The 23,131-nt window shown below is 45.7% G+C and overlaps 1 protein-coding gene across 5 annotated transcripts in view; it reads right to left on the reverse strand.

Moving 5' to 3' along the window:
* PHF14 (PHD finger protein 14) overlaps positions 1-23,131 on the reverse strand; it is a 164,576-nt gene that overhangs the window by 108,738 nt on the left and 32,707 nt on the right. For 4 of the 5 annotated variants that reach the window (XM_069959354.1, XM_069959357.1, XM_069959353.1 and 1 more), the window contains 7 exons: positions 22,727-22,873; positions 20,706-21,000; positions 19,470-19,576; positions 18,468-18,563; positions 7,527-7,630; positions 7,173-7,304; positions 444-612 (listed from right to left, as the gene is read on the reverse strand). In XM_069959354.1, coding sequence (XP_069815455.1) covers positions 444-612; positions 7,173-7,304; positions 7,527-7,630; positions 18,468-18,563; positions 19,470-19,576; positions 20,706-21,000; positions 22,727-22,873 — 1,050 coding nt within the window. The remainder of the gene's footprint in view (positions 1-443; positions 613-7,172; positions 7,305-7,526; positions 7,631-18,467; positions 18,564-19,469; positions 19,577-20,705; positions 21,001-22,726; positions 22,874-23,131) is intronic. The other variant, XM_069959355.1, reaches the window with a different exon arrangement.

Consider the following 23,131-nt stretch of genomic DNA (forward strand, 5'->3'; position numbering starts at 1 on the left):
GTATAACTTTTGGAGGCCAATACAATACCTTAATATAAAATTTTCGCCATACTTCTCCTTAAAAAAAATGGCAGAAAATGAATGCAGCTTCATATTCACATAGGATACAAGCTTGTGTGTAATGTAAAAGACATCACGTTGTCAATGTACATGTAAGAGAACAGGAGGTAGCACTTGCAATTAGAAAAAACATGGCTGCTTAATTCCAGAAACCACGCCACATTTGTCCTCAGTTTGTGTGCGGTATTGCAGCTCAGTTCCATAGGAGTGCTGTAATACCGCACAAAACCTAAGGGTGGTGCTGTTTTTGGAAGAAACCAGCGATGTTTTTCTAACCCTGGACAACCCCTTTAAATGTCAAATTAAGAATTTAAATGGAGCAGTCCCCATCCGGATGCCGAGAGGGATGGGACACTTCTGCTTTTAGCTCTATAAGAACTTACTGAGCTCCGTAAAGGCGTCTTCTTGGTGTCCTGGGGAACGTCCTGCGACACAAACTTAACCGGCTCCTTGATTTGTCTTCTGGATCTCTTGGTTCCGTTTGGTAAAGTTTCCATAGCGAAATCGGCTTCTATGTCGCTGCTACCAGCCTGGTCACACTCCGAGCACTGCCTGGACGGGCACAAAGCATTGTAAATTGGCAATGTTGTTGTTTTTTTTATTTAATGTTTTATTTTCTTGGGTTTTTTTGGGGTACATTAACATGGGCTTAATTTATAAACCAGGGATGGGGAACCTGCAGCCCTCCAGGAGTTACAAAACTTCATGGAAAGCTTTCAAAGGAAAGCTTTGGCTGTCCAGGAATGATGGGAATTGTAGTATTGTGACAGCTGGAGGGTCGAAGTTTCCCCAACGCCACTTCAAACAGTTAGCAGGGCTGAGGTTAGAGGTTAGGGTTCTTCTACCTGATTAAAAAATTGGAAGAAGAATAACTAATAGCAACCAATCAGAGCTGAGTTTCAGTTTTCTTTAATCTCTCATAGCAGCCAATCACAACACAGCTTTTTGAAGCTCTTATTGTTGCCCATAGCAACCAATCGCAGCTGAGCTTTCAGTTTTCTTTTATCTCCCATAGCAGCCAATCACAACACAGCTTTTTGAAGCTCTTATTGTTGCCCATAGCAACCAATCGCAGCTGAGCTTTCAGTTTTCTTTTATCTCCCATAGCAACCAATTACAACACAGCTTTCTGAAGCTCTTATTGTTGCCCATAGCAACCAATCACAGCTTAGCTTTCAGTTTTCGTTTATCTCCCATAGCAGCCAATCACAACACAGCTTTTTGAAGCTCTTATTGTTGCCCATAGCAACCAACTGCAGCTGAGCTTTCAGTTTTCTTTTATCTCCCTTAGCAACCAATTACAACACAGCTTTTTGAAGCTCTTATTGTTGCCCATAGCAACCAATTGCAGCTGAGCTTTCAGTTTTCTTTTACCAATCAGCCAATCACAACATACTTTTCATTTTTCCAGAGCTTCTTTTACTGCCCATAGCAACCAATCACAGCACTGATTTCATCTTCCCGTAGCTCTTTGTTGGCCATACCAACCAATCACAGCTGAGCTTTCGTTTTTCGTTTACTGACCATAGCAACCAATCACAGCTTTGATTTTATACATTCGGAGCAGTTTAGGTAATGAAAGTTGAGCTCTGGTTGGTGGATACGGACAAATAAAACATCCTGGGACAGATTTTGGGAGCAGTTTAGAAGTAAAACTGTCCTGATTGCCATAGCAACCAATCACAGAGCAGCTTCCATTTTTCAAGAGTTTTTTTTTTTTTGAAAGTTTTAGAAATTGTATAATAAAAATGTATAAAAAAAAAAATTCTATGGAGGGAAAAAAAAATTGAAATGCCAAGTAAAAACTTTCTGGGAAAGTTGGGGAAGCCAAAATGTCCGCCATCTCAGAATGTACAAAAACGTCACCCTGCTTCCCTAGAATCTGACATGGCGGATGCACGGTGATACCGACCCCTCAGTATGGCTGCTGGGATATACACTACTAAAGATTTCCCGTCACGCCGCTGTGGCCCGACCTGTGATATTTTTAGAGCGAGGACAGATTTTACACACTGCCATTAAGGAGAAAGATAAAGGAGGCGCTGGAGCGGAGGAGGCGTGGGTGACATTTCTACACAAACTTTATTTTGTGGAAATGTTTTTCCGCAGCGTTAGGAAAGCAACGGGCAACTGAGGGCAAGTATGAAAAACCAATCACCTTCTCATATGTTACTGACCGCAAGAAGCCGTATACACCATATCTAGCATCTAGTGGTGGTGGTGTTACAGTGTACAGGGCAGGGGTGTCTAGTGGTGGTGTTACAGTGTACAGGACAGGTGTGTCTAGTGGTGGTGGTGTTTCAGTGTACAGGGCAGGTGTGTCTAGTGGTGGTGGGGTTAAAGTGTACAGGGCAGGTGTGTCTAGTGGTGGTGGGGTTACAGTGTACAGGGCAGGTGTGTGTAGTGGTGGTGGGGTTACAGTGTACAGGACAGGTGTGTCTAGTGGTGGTGGTGTTACAGCGTACAGGGCAGGTGTGTAGTGGTGGTGTTACAGTGTACAGGGCAGGTGTGTCTAGTGGTGGTGGTGTTACAGCGTACAGGGCAGGTGTGTCTAGTGGTGGTGGTGGTGTTACAATGTACAGGACAGGTGTGTCTAGTGGTGGTGGTGTTACAATGTACAGGACAGGTGTGTCTAGTGGTGGTGGTGTTACAATGTACAGGACAGGTGTGTCTAGTGGTGGTGGTGTTACAATGTACAGGACAGGTGTGTCTAGTGGTGGTGTTACAGTGTACAGGGCAGGTGTGTCTAGTGGTGGTGGTGTTACAGTGTACAGGACAGGTGTGTCTAGTGGTGGTGGTGTTACAGTGTACAGGGCAGGTGTGTCTAGTGGTGGTGGTGGGGTTACAGTGTACAGAGCAGGTGTGTCTAGTGGTGGTGGTGTTACAGTGTACAGGACAGGTGTGTCTAGTGGTGGTGGGGTTACAGTGTACAGGGCAGGTGTGTCTAGTGGTGGTGGTGGGGTTACAGTGTACAGAGCAGGTGTGTCTAGTGGTGGTGGTGTTACAGTGTACAGGGCAGGTGTGTCTAGTGGTGGTGGTGTTACAGTGTACAGGGCAGGTGTGTCTAGTGGTGGTGGGGTTACAGTGTACAGGGCAGGGGTGTCTAGTGGTGGTGGTGTTACGGTGTACAGGGCAGGTGTGTCTAGTGGTGGTGGTGTTACAGTGTACAGGGCAGTTGGGTCTAGTGGTGGTGGTGTTACAGTGTACAGGGCAGGTGTGTCTAGTGGTGGTGGTGTTACAGTGTACAAGGCAGGTGTGTCTAGTGGTGGTGGTGTTACAGTGTACAGGGCAGGTGTGTCTAGTGGTGGTGGTGTTACAGTGTACAGGGCAGGTGTGTCTAGTGGTGGTGGTGTTACAGTGTACAGGGCAGGTGTGTCTAGTGGTGGTGGTGTTACGGTGTACAGGGCAGGTGTTTTTTAGTGGTGGTGGTGTTACAGTGTACAGGGCAGGGGTGTGTAGTGGTGGTGTTACAGTGTACAGGACAGGTGTGTGTAGTGGTGGTGGTGTTACAGTGTACAGGGCAGGTGTGTGTAGTGGTGGTGGTGTTACAGTGTACAGGGCAGGTGTGTGTAGTGGTGGTGGTGTTACAGTGTACAGGGCAGGTGTGTATAATAATAGTAATTGCTTCTGCATGAACAACACAAGCCTCATGACATCTTCATGGAGGACAATGCTCCAGCTCAAAAAGGTGACAGCATTATTAGGAAATGGCTGCTAGAGACTGGAAGACCTCACATGGAGAGGCTGCTGGAGACTGGGGGACCTTACATGGAGCAGCTGCTAGAGACTGGGGGACCTCACATGGAGCGGCTGCTGGAGACTGGGGGACCTCACATGGAGCGGCTGCTGGAGACTGGGGGACCTCACATGGAGCGGCTGCTAGAGACTGGGGGACCTCACATGGAGCGGCTGCTGGAGACTGGGGGACCTCACATGGAGCGGCTGCTGGAGACTGGGGGACCTCACATGGAGCGGCTGCTGGAGACTGGGGGACCTCACATGGAGCGGCTGCTGGAGACTGGGGGACCTCACATGGAGCGGCTGCTGGAGACTGGGGGACCTCATATGGAGCGGCTGCTGGGGACTGGGGGACCTCACATGGAGCGGCTGCTGGAGACTGGGGGACCTCACATGGAGCAGCTGCTAGAGACTGGGGGACCTCACATGGAGCAGCTGCTGGAGGCTGGGGGACCTCACATGGAGCGGCTGCTGGAGACTGGGGGACCTCACATGATGCGGCTTCTGGAGACTGGGGGACCTCACACGGAGCGGCTGCTGGGGACTGGGGGGGGGGGCTCACATGGAGCCGCTGCTGGGGACTGGGGGACCTCATATGGAGCGGCTTCTGGAGACTGGGGGACCTCACATGGAGCGGCTGCTGGGGACTGGGGGGGGGGGGGGGCCTCACATGGAGCCGCTGCTGGGGAATGGGGGACCTCATATGGAGCGGCTTCTGGAGACTGGGGGACCTCACATGGAGAGGCTGCTGGAGACTGGGGGACCTCACATGGAGCAGCTGCTGCTGGAGACTGGGGGACCTCACATGGAGAGGCTGCTGGAGGCTGGGGGACCTCACATGGAGCGGCTGCTGGAGACTGGGGGACCTCACATGGAGCGGCTGCTGGAGGCTGGGGGACCTCACATGGAGCGGCTGCTGGAGGCTGGGGGACCTCACATGGAGCGGCTGCTGGAGGCTGGAGGACATCACATGGAGCGGCTGCTGGAGGCTGGGGGACCTCACATGGAGCGGCTGCTGGAGACTGGGGGACCTCACATGGAGCGGCTGCTGGAGGCTGGGGGACCTCACATGGAGCGGCTGCTGGAGACTGGGGGACCTCATATGGAGCGGCTGCTGGAGACTGGGGGACCTCATATGGAGCGGCTGCTGGAGACTGGGGGACCTCACATGGAGCGGCTGCTGGAGACTGGGGGACCTCATATGGAGCGGCTGCTGGAGACTGGGAGTGGCTGTAATACAGACCTGAATCCCATAGAAAATCTATGTGATTAGCTAAGTCACACTGTAAAGGCTAGAAATAAAGAAGAGAGAGAGGGGAAGGAAGGAAAGGGAGTGAGAGAAAAAAAGAAGAGAGAGAAAAAGAGAAAGAAAGAAAAAATGGAGAGCAGAAAAGAGACTGAAAGAAAAAGAGAAACACTGAAAGATAAAAAAAGGGACAGAAAAAGAAAGAATATAAAAGATTATGAGAGTGAGAAAGAAGGTGAGAGAAGGAAAGAAACAGAAAGCAAAAGAATAAAAGATTCATACAGAAAGAGAAAGAAAGACAAGAAATAAGGACTAAAAGTAAAAGAAAGACACTAAAAAGGAAAGGGAAAGAGACTGAAAATACAGAGAGACACTGATAGAGAAAGCCTCAAAGAGAAAGAAAAACTGAAAGAGAGAGAGAGAGAGAGAGAGAGAGAGAGTGGTGGAGAGACTCCGTGTCTGTCACTGTATACACCTTGGTACCCAGCAATGGCTGAATATCCAGACTGGTCACTACAGTCAGACACAGAGATTATTGTTGTGTTTTTTTTCTCAAATTTTTTTAGGTTAGATGCAAATCTCATAGTCACAAAAAAAAAAAGAAGAAAGGAATAACTACAAATAAATAAGGTAGCTGTAGAATGCGGCTGTGTAATGGCGGCACCTTCTCCCCGGATCCCTCCTCTTTCCGAGAACATTTGGACTAATTAAAAGCAAAGAGAATAAAATTAACCAACCGCAACAAGCAAGATGAAAAGAGCGCGCGGCTGTAACCCAGGGCAGAGGCAGGTTGTGTGCGGAAAATAAAAGGATTGGGAGTGAGTGACCTACTCTACCTGGCCTCACACTGGGAAGGAGCCTTTTTATCCTCCAGACAGATGACACTTAATGCTTCTTACAATTTACTTAAAAGGAAAAGGGAAAAAAAAAAACCAGAAAGAAAGAGCTACAAATTTTCTCCTCGACAAATTTGGCGACAAAAATGACACAAATGGCTGATCCTTCCCGATCTGCTGTAGTTAGGGACATGAGAGAGTGTACTAGTCCTTATACCTTATTATGGGGAACACAGTCTGAAGAGCCAAGCTACTATGTGCGTACATAGGTGGTCCTGCCCTTCCACTCCTCCTGATATACAGGATAATTATACATGATATATATATATATATATATATATATATATATGTGTATATGAGCTGCATTACAATCTGTGTGGTAGCTGTCAGTAGTACAGCAAGGAGACTACAACCCTGGGGGGGAGCCTTGATGATGTATAGACCGTTACCATATATGGTCAGTGACATCATCAGAGCGCTCCCAGGGTTCCCTTCAGGGATAGGATGTGTGTGGTTGGTCACAATAGGAGAAGTCGGATTTTCCCTGGTGGTTCTACGACATTAAGGGTGCGTTTACACGTACAGGATCCGCAGCCGATCTGCAGCAGAAAATCCAATGCGGATTTGGTAGGTGTGAACATACCCTAACACTATATTGTGCCTCTAAGGTCTAGTATAAGATGACCCCGTTTGGAGCTGACTATGAATCCTCTAGTTCAGGTACTGTATTACTACTACCCATTCAAGGGGTACTTCAGCGAAAGAAAAAAAGTTATAAGGATTGTTAACTACTTCTATTTAAAAACCTCTAGTCTTCCAGTATTTATCAGCTGCTGTATGTGCTGCAGGAAGTGGTGTATTCAGTCCAGTCTGACAAAGTGCTCCCTGCTGCCACCTCTGTCTATGTCAGGAACTGTCCAGAGCAGCAGCAAATCCCAATAGAAAACCTCTCCTGCTCTGGACAGTTCCTGACATGCACAGAGGTGGCAGCAGAGAGCACTGTCAAACTGGAAAGAACACACCACTTCCTGCAGGAGATACAGCCGCTGAAAAGTACTGGAGAAAAAAAAAATGAAAAAACACTACCAGAGTTCCCCTTTAATGTCTGCATTCCTGTTGCGGACATCCAGGTCAGTGAAGTTGTTCATGTGAGGAACCCTAGGACCCAAAAGGGGTTAATATTCAGTTCTTTGTGGTCAGTAGGTTATTGAAGCTCATCCTGACGGACAGGTGTGGCGCTGTTCCTTTTGTTAACAAACACAATAACCAGAGATGAGCGCCAGGCCACTCACCAGTAGCTGTTCTTGGTTTTCTTCGGCATCCTCGTCAGGGGTGGGTCCAGGCACCCCAGGTGGTAGTGCAGTTTGCATGTGTCACACAGGAGTAGTAGATGCTGGTCATGGTTCTTCTTACATATTCCACAACTTTAAGGAGGAAAAAAAAAGAAAAAGAGAAATGTCTGAGACCTGCGTCAATCACAGCCGTCTGCCCCGAGGCCATGAAAAAAAATTATCCCAACGCTGGGCTAGCAGAGCGCGCCTGTGCCCCCACAAACACGTGTCCTGCTGCTCCGATTTAAAACATTAACAACCTTTTCCGGAGGAGAATGAAATTGCAATGCTAATCAAAATATGGGGAACAATTACCTGTAGAGGACCGCCGGCAACGGCAGAGCCTTCTGCGCCCCCCCCTCTCTCTTGCTGGGCTTTCTCTCTTTCGGGGCCCGGAGGATTGCTGGGAGATTCAGTTTCTGAACAAGGAAAATAAATGGTGAAATGACAAGATGCTTACACCACCCGACACTAACAAATTCTATTAAGCACTGATGGGGTTAACGCCAGCGACTGACACACAGCTAAATGTCACATTTTATTAGTTACAGAATATGAATGAAGGTTAGAGACTGCTCCTATGAAGATATTGCTGGGATATACTTGTTATGGTGACCAGGACAGAGCTTCTGAGCATGTGTGACAGAGAGTGAGCTTCTGTGACCAGGACTGAGCATGTGACCAGGACTGAGCTTCTGAGGGTGTGTGACTGAGCTTCTGAGGGTGTGTGACTGAGCTTCTGAGCGTGTTTGACCGGGACTGAGCTTCGGAGCGTGTTTGACCAGGACTGAGCTTCTGAGCGTGTTTGACCAGGACTGAGCTTCTGTAACCAGGACTGAGCTTCTGAGCGTGTTTGACCAGGACTGAGCTTCTGTAACCAGGACTGAGCTTCAGTAACCAGGACTGAGCTTCTGAGCGTGTTTGACCGGGACTGAGCTTCGGAGCGTGTTTGACCGGGACTGAGCTTCGGAGCGTGTTTGACCGGGACTGAGCTTCTGAGCGCGTTTGATCAGGACTGAGCTTCTGAGCGCGTTTGACCAGGACTGAGCTTCTGTAACCAGGACTGAGCTTCTGAGCGCGTTTGACCAGGACTGAGCTTCTGTAATCAGGACTGAGCTTCTGAGCGTGTTTGACCAGGACTGAGCTTCTGAGCGTGTTTGACCAGGACTGAGCTTCTGAGCGTGTTTGACCAGGACTGAGCTTCTGAGCGTGTTTGACCAGGACTGAGCTTCTGAGCGTGTTTGACCAGGACTGAGCTTCTGAGCGTGTTTGACCAGGACTGAGCCTCTGTAACCAGGACTGAGCTTAGGAGCGTGTTTGACCAGGACTGAGCTTCTAAACGTTTGACCAGGAATGAGCTTCTGAGTGTGTTTGACCGAGACTGAGCTTCTGAGCGTGTTTGACCAGGAATGAGCTTCTGAGCGTGTTTGACCGAGACTGAGCTTCTGAGCATGTGTGACCGGGACTGAACTTCTGAGCATGTGTGACCGGGACTGAGCTTCTGTAACCAGGACTGGGCATCTAAGCATGTGTGACCGGGACTGAGCTTCTGAGCATGTAGAACTGGGACTGAGCTTCTGAGCGTCTGAGCATGTGGGACTGGAACTGAGCTTCTATGTGTGTGTAATTGGGACTGAGCTTCTGAGCAGGGTGGATATTCTAAGATGAAAGTGAGTTATGGGACTCACCGCATTTTTTATGTAGCCACAGTAGTAGTTTTGCAGAATAGTATTTTATTGGTTTGAAAATTTCTGAATGTAGCAATTATCTTTATTTTTGTACATCATTTTTTTTCATATATGGAGTGTTTAGAATTTTTCAAGACTTTTTTTTTTAAGTTATATTTTTAGGTTATCTTCTACAAGCGATCACCTGTACAATACACTAAAATAGTAATGTACTGCCATCTTAATGCTCCATGAGTAAACATGTGGATAGCGGAAAACTTCTTTTAACTTAAAATACCCCTACAGGTGTCTTATCCTCTACTGATACTGACATAACTCTGCTCACTCTGTCCAAGTCTACACATACCTGGTGTACAAACTGCCACTAAAATTTCAACCAATTAAATGTAAAGGGTTGTGCATGGTCACACCCCCTCCCTGCTAAGCCCTACCCACTTGTCTATGTCTTCTTAGCCTAAGACTACAGAAGGTAAATTCAATATTTTTTTGTTTGTGCCGGAGACTATATTAGCCGCCATCTGGAGACAATGATCCTGTAGAAAAAAACAACATTGCGATGTGAACGATGTTTCCGAGGAACGATGGCAAAGACAGCAAAAATTTTCAGAGCCGCGATTTAGGCAAAAATTAATAAATAAAAAATAAATTAGAAAATAAAAATTAAAATCATCATTTGGCCCAGAAAGGAGCCCAGAGCGACGCTCCCGCCTGCCTGACAAAGCACAGTGCAGCAGCTTCTTGCGGCGTGCGTCCCCGCTCCGTCAGTGCTCTATAGGTTAATTAGAAACATTATCTTATTGGACCAAACTCTCTACAAAGCAGACGAGATTCTCTTTGGGTTTGCACTAATCTGTTGTATGCTAGCTTCTCAGACAGCAGCCATCTATCAAAGTCATTTCTCGAGGGCCCCGTGGGTCTACATCTGTTCAACCAACTGGAAAAAAAATGTCATGCAAGCTGTGTAAATGAATTCTGCTCCTGCCACTATCATTACAGGCACACGCACACATGCAGGCATCTTGTAAGGGGACAAAAGACCTGCTTCCGTGTGTGTGCGTGTATGTATATACTGATAGACGGCCCAGGCACAGAACAACGTTTTTAAAGGGGAAGCCACACAATTTTCTTTTTTTTAAGAAAATGCAAAAGGAAGGAAGAGGGGTAAATCTCTACTGCCACCTATTGGAAGTGGCATCTAAAGAAGGTATTGTATGGCCCCTTAGAGGGGTTATCCAGGGCTACAAAAACATGGCCACTTTTCCCCCTCTCTGGCCTCCAGGTCAGGTGCGGTTTGCAATTAAGCTCCATTTACTTCAATGGAATTGAGTTTATAACCCGAACCAATCTGGAGAGGGGGAAAAGTGCCCATGTTTTTGTAGCGCTGGCTAACCCCTTTAATGGGCCATAAACTTTACCACTCTAGTCTGTTATAGAATAAAAATTCTGTAAACAATTGGTAACAATCTTAACCCCTTAGCGACCCATGACGTATCTGATACGTCATGGCGCCGCGGGGGGTGTTCAGAGCGGGGTCCCGCCGGGACCCCGCTCTGAACGGCGCTGATCCCGGCTGACACGTGCAGCCGGGCAGTGCCTCTATTAGCCGGCGCGGGTCCCGTTGCCGCGCCGGCTAATTAAGCACTTCAATGCAGCTGTCAAACGTGACAGCTGCATTGAAGTGCTTTATGCACAACATCCCTGGTGTCTAGTGGGTCGGATCTCCCCCCTGCGATGCGATCGCGGGGGGGGGGAGATCCGTTCTTCTGGCCGTGCCGGGCCTCAGCGTCGGAATGACGCTGATCCCGGCTCGGCAGTAGATTGCTATGGCCTGCAGCAGGCCATAGCAATCTATGACCGATCTGATGGATCTTTGCTGTGTATATACACAGCATTGATCTCTATGAGAGATCAGTGCTATACATATACAAGCCCCCCAGGGGGGCTTCTAGTCCATGTAAAAAAAAAAAGTAAAAAAGTGTTTTTATTAATAAAAAATCCCCTCCCCTAATAAAAGTCCAAATCACCCCCCTTTTCCCATTTTATAAATATAAATTAATAAATAAATAAACATATTTAGTATCGCCGCGCGCGTAATCGCCCGAACTATTAATTAATCACATTCCTGATCTCGCACGGTAAACGGCGTCAGCGCCAAAAAATTCCAAAGTGCAAAATTGCGCATTTTTGGTCGCATCAAATCCAGAAAAAAATGTAATAAAAAACGATCAAAAAGTCGTATATGCGCAATCAAGGTACCGATAGAAAGAACACATCATGGCGCAAAAACTGACACCTCACACAGCCCCATAGACCAAAGGATAAAAGCGCTATAAGCCTGGGAATGGAGCGATTTTAAGGAACGTATATTTGTTAACAATGGTTTGAATTTTTTACAGGCCATCAGATACAATATAAGTTATACATGTTATATATCGTTGTAATTGTAACAACTTGAGGAACATGCATAACAAGTCAGTTTTACCATAGGACGAACGGCGTAAATGCAAAACTCCCCGAAATCAAAACAAATTCGTTTTTTTTTTCAATTTGACAGCGCAAATGATTTTTTTCCGGTTTCGCAGCATATGTTATGGAAAAATAATGCCTGTCATTGCAAAGTACAATTGGTTTCGCAAAAAATAAGCGCTGATATACGTCTCTAGGTGAAAAAATGCAAGCACTATGGACTTTTAAACTTAAAATGAAATAAGCAAAAGCGCAAAAACGAAAATAGGCTTTGACCTTAAGGGGTTAAAGGCGTTATCAAGCGCCACAAAAAACATGGCCACTTACTTCCAGAGACAGCACCAGTCGTTTCCAGTTTGGGTGCAGGTTTTGTAACTCAGTGGCATAGAAGTGTATGGAGCTTTTTTTTCGTGCTGTCTCTGGAAGAAAGTGTCCGTGTTTTTGTAGCGCTGAATAACCCCTTTAAGGGGGTTGTTCACCAAAAAAAAACATTTCTTTCAAATCAACTGATGCCAGAAAGTGCCAGAGATTTATAATTTACTTCTATTAAAAAATATCAACTCTTCCATTACTTTTTAGCTGCTGTATGTCCTGCAGGAAGTGGTGTATTCTCTCCAGCCTGACACAGTGCTTTCTGCTGCCACTTCTGTCCATAGCAGCAGCAAATCCCCATTGAAAACCTCTTCTGCTCAAAGCAGTTCCTGTCTCGGACAGAGGTGGCAGCAGAGAGCACTGTGTCAGACTTCCTGCAGCATAAGCTTCTCTCTGCTATACCATAAAAAAGTGCTGGATAAAGTGCACTAAATTGATAAGTCTGGCACCGTGCTGGGGGATGAGTTACACAACACACAACTATAGACAGCATTTGGAGGAAGAAGGGGTTACTGATGCACTTGGATTGCAAGGTGATGTGACATCAGAAAAAAAATGGAAACATTCACAAGGAAAGGGTTACACTATGCAGAGAGAAGCTAAAAGGGAGGGGGCAGGTAATGCAGCCCTGTGGACATACAGCAGTAGCTATGCTGACACTTAGCATTAGATACCCTGAGCTTTATCAGAGGGAAGCCTTGATTTACCCTTAAAGGAGAGGTCCGGAAATTTTTTTTATTACAGAATTGTATTGCCCCCTAAAAGTTATACAAATCACTGACATACACTTATTACGGGAAATGCTTATAAAGTGCTTTTTTCTCTGCACTTATTACTGCATCAAGGCTTCACTTCCTGGATAACATGGTGATGTCACTTCCTGGATAGCATGGTGATGTCACTTCCTGGATAACATGGCAATGTCACTTCCTGGATAACATTGTGATGTCACTTCCTGGATAACAAGGTGATGTCACGACCTGACTCCCAGAGCTGTGCGGGCTGTGGCTGCTGGGGAGGATGATGGCAGGGGGACACAGAGGGACTCAGGGCACTGGAGGGACACTGAGCATCCCCCTGCCATCATCCTCTTCAGCAGCCAAAGCCTGCACAGCTCTGGGAGTTGGGTCATGACATCACCATGTTATCCAGGAAGTGACATCACCATGTTATCCAGGAAGTGACATCACCATGTTATCCAGGATGTGACATCACCATGTTATCCAGGATGTGACATCACCATGTTATCCAGGAAGTGACTTCACCATTAGAGATGAGCGAACCTGGAGCATGCTCGAGTCGATCCGAACCCGAACTTTCGCCATTTGATTAGCGGTGGCTGCTGAAGTTGGATAAAGCCCTAAGGCTATGTGGAAATCATGGATATAGTCATTGGCTGTATCCATGTTTTCCAGACAACCTTAGAGCTTTATCCAACTTCAGCAGCCCCAGCTATAAAAATGCCAAACGTTCGCTCATCTCTAATCACCATGTTATCCAGGTAGCGACATCCCCATGTTATCCAGGAAGTGGCATCACCGTGTCATCCAGGAAGTGAAATCACAATGCTATCTAGGAAGTGACATCACCATGTTATCCATGAAGTGACATCACCATGTTATCCAGGAAGTGACATCACCATGTTATCCAGGAAGTGACATCACCATGTTATCCAGGAAGTGACATTACCATGTTATCTAGGAAGTGACATCACCGTGTCATCCAGGAAGTGAAATCACCATGTCATCCAGGAAGTGAAATCACAATGCTATCTAGGAAGTGACATCACCATCTTATCCAGGAAGTGGCATCACCATGTTATCCAGGAAGTGACATCACCATGTTATCCAGGAAGTGAAGCCTTGATGCAGTAGTAAGTGCAGGGAAAAAAGCGCTTTATGTGCATTTCCCGTAATAAGTGTATATTGGTGATTTGTATAACTTTTGGGGGGCAGTACAATACTTTAATACAAATTTTCGCCAGACTTCTCCTTTAAGGAACGGCGTGGATCATCTGCAGCAGACAGACTGGTTCTTCTTGCTGCTACGTAGCTCAGACTTTACAGTCGCTTTCTCCCTCCTTCACATAGAGTCCTGACAGACAGACCCCACTTCCTGTAATTTATACTGATCTAGCTGTTACTAGAGACAGATTTTCCCTGACAACAGGCAGCATATTGTAGAAAAGGGAGACACCTAGTGGTCAAGACATGAGAGATTCTTATCTGGGGTAATTTTTGAGAAAAGAAGCAACTTACTCATTTTTTTTTAGGAACCACATGGACTAAAAACTTTTTAAAACAATAGTGACCATATAAACATTGGATTAAATTAATCCTATACACCTCAGAGTCTGTACTGTGAGTGGGGTCACAGAGCAGCTGTAAAGTGACACCTCTTGGTATTAGAATCCAATTTTTTTCGGTGCACTGTTCCTTTACGGCCAAGTTGTTCAGCCTGCTGAAGACGTTTTTTTTTTTTTTTCAAGCTTTCCTTATTCCAGGTTGATGGATGCAAAGTATTCCTGTTGGTGACTGTAATTATCAGAAAAGCTGCTCTGCAAGGAAAAGACTGCTAGCCAACGTAGATGTAGCCAAACTGGCACAGCCGACCGAATTTCACACCACCTGATTAAATCAATGGAAAGGCTGAGCAGGGAAATGTCAGGACAACTTCAAGTCAGATTTTTTTTCTTTGTCTATAAAAAATTAAGTCTCAGTGGTCAAGTCGATGTGTTTTCTTCTGTAATAGATATCTGCTGAGATTACTGACAACAGGTTATTTATGCAGAACAGATAATCTGCTTACAGCCAGGAGGGTGGGGGGAATATTTAGGAAATAATATTTAACAGCAATAAATGCAATGTCATATGGGCCGAAGAGCAATGGTATGGCTACAAGACTACTACATAGGAGCAGTATTATAGTAGTTATATTCTTGTATATAGGAGCAGTATTATAGTAGTTATATTCCTGTATATAGGAGCAGTATTATAGTAGTTATATTCTTGCACATAGGAGGCAGTATTATAGTAGTTATATTCTTGTATATAGGGGGCAGTATTATAGTAGTTATATTCCTGTATATAGGAGCAGTATTATAGTAGTTATATTCCTGTATATAGGAGCAGTATTATAGTAGTTATATTCCTGTATATAGGAGCAGTATTATAGTAGTTATATTCTTGTATATAGTAGCAGTATTATAGTAGTTATATCCCTGTATATAGGAGCAGTATTATAGTAGTTATATTCCTGTATATAGGAGCAGTATTATAGTAGTTATATTCTTGTATATAGGAGCAGTATTATAGTAGTTATATTCTTGTATATAGGAGCAGTATTATAGTAGTTATATTCTTGTATATAGAGGGCAGTATTATAGTAGTTATAGTCTTGTATATAGGAGGCGGTATTACAGACCTGTTTCACCTCTGTACATGGCCATGTTTACTCAGTTCTAAGAAGAATGTTGCTTAACACCTGCCTCAGGATTGTGCTGTACAGGTAACAATGACTGCACTTTTCTTTGATCAGTTTTATAGGGAACAGCAGCTCTACGGTACAAACCGCAGCTCCAGCATAACAAGTTACTCACAGAACACAGAGGAATATATTATCAATTGGAATTTTCCTGCTCTATAACATTGTTAAGAATGTTCGACCGAATAAGTCAGTCTAGAAGACGTGAAACAAATTCAGAATAATTTTTAGACATCTGATCGGTCATCAGGGACCTGGGCCGCTAACAATTGTGCACTGTTGAAGGCAAAAGCTTCAAAAGGGAGGTCACAAGGAAGACGAGAAAGACGTCTGTTCAGCTACTTGACAAGTCGGTAAATAGAAATAGCAGAAATGTGAAGGCCGATGGTTATGGGTTTTATCCTCTTCTGCGCTATACATATTAATACTGCAGATTTTACAGAGGTTTTCCAGTTTTATGTAAACCTATGTGCGGGTCGTCACATACATACAGTAAATAATTTCATTATAGAATCGGAACCACCTGGTCCCAGATTATGTAGGTAATAATACTATTGTGTTACATTACATTTTTTATACTGTAATCGGGTGGGGTGGGAAAAACAACAATAAAAACATGGCTGCTTTCTTCTAAGAACAGCGCCACCCCTGTCCTCAGGGAGTGTGTGGTATTACAACTCATCTCCAGCTTAAGTGATGTATTTTTCCCTCAGAGTCAATGTGGCGGGGAGCAGCAGTGGGTACTGCCTCCTGTGACTACTTACCTGGGTCCCTTTGGCTTTTTTTTCTTTGGCAATGTTCCGTGAGTTGGTGTCTTCGGGAACAGTGTCAGAGAGGTGTGTCTGTGACCCTATGAGCTCCAGAACCACACAGCCTAAGCCTGCCCCGCTTTCCGGCTACCACTGTATCTTCAGACCCCCCCCCCCCCCCCCCCGTTAACACTCATTATGGAAGGGGCGGGGTAGCAACATGGAGAGCCCTCTGTGACAACGTCAGCCCGGAATAAAGATGCCAGATCACAGAGCATTGCCAATGGTATGTATGTGGAAACTGACAACAGAGATATATGCATATCCCAGAGCCCAATATACGTATATTCATGCGGTCAATTTCCCTTTAAACCAACTAATAGCTGGTCTACACTTAGGGTACTATTACACGGAATGATAATCAGCCCTATCCGACCGATTAATGTTCCGTGTAATAAAGATAACGATCAGCCGATGATCGTTGTCATCGGCTGATCGTTGATATAGGTTCTGATCTATAATCGTCAGGACATGTAATAGCGGTGCGCTGCCTACGCTGACAATATGCAAAGAGGAATACATACCTATCCAGGTTGCAGGGCTCCTCTTCCTCTGTGCTTCTCCCGGGTCCCGCACGCTGCAGCTTCAGAGTGGCCTGTCTCAGTTGACAGGCCGCTCGGCCAATAACAGGCCGGGACCGCCGCAGCCAGTGATTTGCTGAGCGGCTTGTTAGCTGAGACAGGCTGCTCTAAAGCTGGAGCGTGCGGGACCCGGGAGAAGCAGAGGAAGAGGAGCCCTGCCACCTGGACAGGTAATGTATACAGTTTAAACAAGGGCTGCAAGGACATCGCTAACGATGTCCCTGCAGCCCTTGTTAAACGATTATAATCGATCCGTGTTATATGCCCAGTAAACGAGGGCCGATCTAGCAGATCGGCGCTCGTTTACAGGTATTATTGGGCCCCCATCGGCCCGTGTAATACCACCCTAAGATAACACAGTGCAACAGATTTATACAATCTAGTGCACTCCTACACTAAAGGCCCTATTACACGGAACAATTATCGTCCGTTACGGCTGATAATTATCCCATGTAATAGAAGGCAACGATCAGCCGACATGAACATTGTCGGCTGATCATTGCAGTCGTTTGTCATTCAACATGTTGAAAGACAAACAACTCATATAGCAATGACATGCTGCCGTCGCTTTGTGGAATCAGAACGGCGGCAGCAGACCGCTGCTATATGCTATGGGCTGCCCGGACGATCCAGCGATCACCTGGGCAGCTCCCAGCAGCCCCCCCTGTACTCACCCGCTCGCTGTTGCCGTGTGTAATAGCGGCGGCAGCGAGTGGGAAACGAATACAGCTTTAAGGGTCCTATTACACGGGTTGATAATTGTGTGAAAAATCGTTATATCGTTCGAATTTAAATGATAATCGTTCTGTGTAATTGCGGGCAACGACTGAATAATCGTTCGTATGTCGTTGATCGTTATCGTTAATCATTTGCTGTAATTCCACATTCATACGCTCAAGTTCCACATTTGTTCACTAATCGTTCAGTGGAATTGCACATTGTTTTGTTTTGCTGGGAACGGAAGGGCCCAGCAAACGACCATCATTCTGTGTAATATGGTAAACGATTTAAGGTTAACGATAAACAATCTTGTTTGCAATCGTTAGTCGTTAATTGTTAAAAATCGCTCTGTGTAATAGGACCCCTACTCTTTCCCCTGCTCCTGCCACCTGTGAAAGATTAGCGGAGGACGGACTTCTCCTTTAATGTTATCCAGTATGCCTGGAATCCTCTGCATAGGACTGTCAGTACTTCTGATAACTCAAAACTGCTAACAGTTTTTCCTTAAAGAGATGGTTGTTATAAGGCCAGGGTAGTGCGATATGGAGATAACATTTGTAGTTATCTACCAGCCAGACAGCCAAAAGGCCGGGAAAGCTGTGTCCTAGAAATGGCAGCCTGAGGCGACGCCGCTGTGACATCTCCCCCTGCATCCCCAGACGTGCCCAGACTACTGCATATCCATGTCCTCACAATCAGGTTACCTGCTGCAATCATACAAATAAGATGACAAATCTCCTAGTTAATGGAATTTCTCTGTAAATGAGAATAATATAACACCCCTGAGAGCCCCGGGACGCTGGTCTTTATATCAGTGCGGCGGATGATGGAGCGGAGCTGATTAGGTTTCTATTAATCATCTACCACCAGATACCAGACCCAATGTCAGTGGCCGCCATCCGCTACAGTCACGGCAGGGCCCTATGAGTCTCAAGTCTTACCTATCTATATTTCACTGAAGAGGAACAGAGAAAAGTCGTCAGAGTGATTTACTATGGTAAAGTTACTTACAGAATCCCAGAGTCCCATGCCCGGCCGTTACCTCATATATACTGCATGTACATGTGTGTAATAGACTGCAATGTGCTCGTACTATTACCCATAGGGTAAACACTGAGGCCACACAGTGAGGCTTACCTGGCCTGCAATCTTGCACATCATCACCCAGAGGCCCTGGCCCTCGTTCCGCAGGTTACTCCCGACGTTCTGCAAGTCATCCAGGGCTTCACAGAGCTGCAAAAGAAATAGGAGTTATATATATATATCCGATGCAATACCTCCTGGGCGTCAAGACGTCATGTGCTAGTGAAGGTTACCGACCGACGGTACGCTGCATCTAAGGCCGCAGGACACACTGTGCACTACAGGACATGGGGACAACAATGGCTACTGGTCTATGGAGAATATAGGACTGTACAGAGATGCATCATATTCTACCATATATCTCTCTATATGTGTATAGTGTTCATCCACCTAATGTCTGTCTGTCTGTCTATTTCCTATCTATCTATTATCTGGCTATTGATCTATCTTTTATCTATCTTCTATCTAATTATCTATCTATTATCTATCTATCTATCTATCTATCATGTGTCTATCTTTTATCTATCTCCAATCTTTATCTATCTATATCTATCCTTTATCCTATATCTATCCTTTTTATCCTATTATCTGTCTGTCTATCTATCTATCTATCTATCTATCTATCTATCTATCTATCTCCTACCTATCTCCTATCTTCTATGTCCTATCTATCTATCTATCTATCTATCTTATCTATCCATCTCCAATCTATCTCTCATCTATCTCTGCTCTTGTATCCTTCTCATCCGTTACAAGTCTCTGATCAGAGTCTTCCTTGTCCTCTTGGACCCTTTTATAGTGGAATCATTTCTTCGCTCTCAGTAGCAGATAGAGGGCTGATGTGCAGAGTGCACGGGTTGTGAGTTATCAATGGTCTGTGTTACTGGCGGACACCGCGGAGTCTGAGGCTTGTCATTGTAAAGTCGCTGATAAAGCAGATTTCAAAGGGATAAGAGAAAATAATCCTACAAAGCGTGGCACATAAATCACAGCGGGGCGTGCGGCGTGGTATTAATATGGGGGGCGGCGCAGCGCGGAGGAGACGGCCATACACACCTTGTTGTACTCGATGTGCAGCTTCTCCTGCTCGTTCTCTAACTTGTCTTTTATGTTCTTTTGCTCCGACAAATTTTCTTGCAGCTGCATCATCCGCATGTTCCTCTCTGATAGAGAAAGAAATCACAGAATGCAATGAATAAGAAAATATAAGAGTGTAGTGCTAAAGCGTAGGCCATAACATAGGAGGCCATCCTATAACATGTAGGATAATATGTGCAATACAGGAACCCCGACACATGAGGACGGCAGCGGGGGCCCAGCATATACAGTGACAGCAGCTGGATAGGGGCACTGATGTCATGTGAGTGACAGCTCTGCTCTCAGGTCTGGTGCTGATGTAGTCACATGACAGGAGATGACTATCATCAGGATGAGATCACACCCCAAGAGAGAGACCAAAGACCGCAAAGACAGAGAGAGACCAGAGACTACAGATAGACAAAGACTGAAGAAAGAGAGACAAGAGAGACATGAGAGGAAGAGAGGAGGAAGACAGAGACTGGAGAAAGAACAACAGAGAAAAAGACTGGAGACAGATGAGAGGGAGAAAACAACAGAGAAAAAGAGAGAGTGGGAGTGAGAGACAGACTCGTGTATATGTAAGAAAGAGAGAAGAGAAAGACTGGAGAAAGAGAGAGGGAATGAGAACAATAGAGAGGGAGAGAGGATATAGAGAAAAGAAAGACTAGAAAGAGAGGGAGAGGGTGTGAGAACAAGAGAGAGAGGAAGACTAGAGAGACTGAGATAGAGAGAGGGAGAGGGAGAAAAAGAGTGAGACAGAGACACAATAGAGGGAGGGGAGAGAGAGAGAGACAGGATAGAGAGAGAAAGAGAGACAGGAGGGAGGGCGATACAAGATGAAAAAGGAAGATTGTAAATAAACGGGAGGAAGAGCCAGAGAGTGGGCGAAGTAGAGTAAAAGCCGCCATACACGTTCTATAACTGATGGCTGAACGATTGTCCATCCATCACTTATATCTCCCGTCTGCTGCCTGTCCTCCTGATACACAGGAACGTTCAAGTACGGCCAAGCGTTCCTGTGTTATCTATGGGAAGACATAACCTGCAGCCAGAGAGAGTCTTAGGTGTATAGGGACCTTAAATGACAGGAGAGACAGACAGGAGTATGAAAGCGAAAAAAAGAGACGGAAAGAGAGACAGATTAACAGTAAGGTAAGTATACACCGCACATATAAAGACGTGCGGCCATACTCTAACACAAGATCCGCTTACCCAGATAATAGTTGACAAAGTCTGCGGTGAGTGCCGGCTGCTTGTGCTTCCTCCTGCCGTCCACGCTGGAGCTCGTGTCTGAATTGTCCACAGGGAAGATGTCTGTGCTGATCCCCATTAGCTCCGCTTTGCGCATGAGTTTCCGTATAGCGGAGGCGCTGCTGGTGAGCGGGCGGGGCAGCTTCTCTCGGGGGACCCACGCCTGCGGTCTGGTGTTACGGGCCAGTTCTGACTTCACTCTGTATTGCTGCAGTCGGGTGGCGATTCGGGCCTGAAGAGAGACAGAAACGGTTCCCTAAGAAACCATCAGCGGATTATAGACTGCAATATACAGAGGTCTGTCATTTACATATGGGATGGGCAGTACGGAATGTCATAAAACAGCAGTCAGATGATGGGGGTGGCTGGGAACCCAAGCCTCCCCAATTAGTAGGTAGGTTTACACTGCTATAAAGGTACTGTGCACCCTCTGGGTTGTGTTATCTGGTGCTCAAATAGGTTGTCATACTCCTAGGCCCTGGCTATATGGATATGAGAGGACCCCCTCCCCCCACTATAAGCAAGAGGGGCAAAAAAAAAGTTCTGCACTGGAGAATTGGAGCTTATGCATGTAAGCGGGTGTCACGCATCACCACATGCAGAGGTCTCTGACCCCGGGATATAGCCGGCTGAGAGATGAGGCTCATTTTCCCCAAAGATGCTAATGGAACAAGCAAGTTGGATTTGATTGACAGCGAGGGAGTGATGCGTGCTGCCGTGCGCTTCATCCAGCTTTATCTCAGGATCACTGCGGATATCTCAGGTGGGAGACATGATGTGACCTATTAACACGTCTGACAACACGTCAAGAAAAGTCTGTGGCTTTAGTTTTTAGGGGTCTTGTCTAGGATGTGATTTAGGATAAGGCTCTTGTAATATTTTCTGTAATCTGAATTGATTTTAGGGGTCTCCTCCGAATCTAATTTTACATATGAACTCATTTTAAAGGATCTGAATTAATTTGGGGGTCAGAATTTTAGGGATCTGGTCTTACATAAAAATGTATTTTAAGAGTTTAAATTAACTTTAGGGGTCTGAACTAAATTAAAGGGGTACTCCACTGGGAAACTTTTTTTCCCAAATCAACTGGTGTCAGAAAGTTATACAGATTTGTAATTTAGAAAACTCCAGTCTTACAGTACTTATCAGCCGCTGTATATCCTGCAGAAAGTGGTGTATTCTCTCTAGTCTGACACAGTGCTCTCTGCTGCCACTTCTGTCCATGTCAGGAACTGTCCAGTGCAGGAGAGGTTTTCTATGGGGATTTGCTGCTGCTCTGGACAATTCCTGTCTCAGACAGAGGTGGCAGCAGAGAGCGCTGTGTCACTACTCTCTGCAGGACATACATCGGCTGATAAGTACTGGAAGACTGGAGATTTTTAAATTACAAATCTGTATAAGTTTCTGACACCAGTTTATTTGATTTTTTTTTTCACTGAAGCTCCCCTATAACAAGACAACATAACCAACTGCGGACATTGTTACCCATTGACTTTAATGGGTCCACAGTAATTGTGAAGGATTTACAGATTAGCTGCAGACCTATTGAAGTCAATGAGTAGCAATGTCCACAGCAGATTACGTAGGTGTGAACACACCCTTACCCATCCCTGTGTTAGGTGAAGGAGATGGGAAGGCTCTATGTATGGGTAGGTTTGTTATATAATTTACATTGTAACTCAGATTAGTTCTATATGCAGAAAGTGACAATTATAGGTCGGGGTCCACGGACGCAACGTAAGGTCCTTGTTCTCCGATCCCTCTCTGGACGTTGTCATGGCATCCTATAAAAAGATTGACATTCAGGGGTTTAATGAAGCCGGTGTAATGGGATGCAGACCAAACATATATTCCCATTCAAAGACTCCGGTGATCAAAGGTAAACACCGGGAGTCCCCTGTGAAGTGAATGACCTTAGCGCTGGATTTACATTCGCCGTGCCTGGTTTCATAGGAAAACATCAGAGAAGAAGCCATTAATACCTGCGCTTCTGGCGTGAGGTGCTTCTCTCTTTCCTTCAAGGACATCTTGCAGTAGGATTGCAGGGCCAGATAGTTCTTCCTCTTCCATTTTCTATCGAATCGGTCTGCGTGCTGCTTGCAGTAAGCAAAGAAAGGATCGGCGATGTCCTGATGAGGGATGTGAAGAAAAAACTGATAATATTCTTATTCATATGGTAGATCAATAGTGCAAGCGGAATAGTATGGAGCGGGCTGGAGAAGCCATTGCAGAGGAGGATAGGCATATTGTGGTATCTGTTAAAGGGAGATTGGGACTCCTTAGGGAGAGAGAAAAGCTGGTGGAGGGAGTCATAGAGGCCAGGCAATGCTCTCTGGGAAAAATATATGCAAAGTAGCTCTCCTCCAGAAAGAAAAGAGCTTGCTCTC

Source organism: Dendropsophus ebraccatus, chromosome 2 (genome assembly GCF_027789765.1).
Source record: "Dendropsophus ebraccatus isolate aDenEbr1 chromosome 2, aDenEbr1.pat, whole genome shotgun sequence".
Taxonomy (NCBI): domain Eukaryota; kingdom Metazoa; phylum Chordata; class Amphibia; order Anura; family Hylidae; genus Dendropsophus; species Dendropsophus ebraccatus.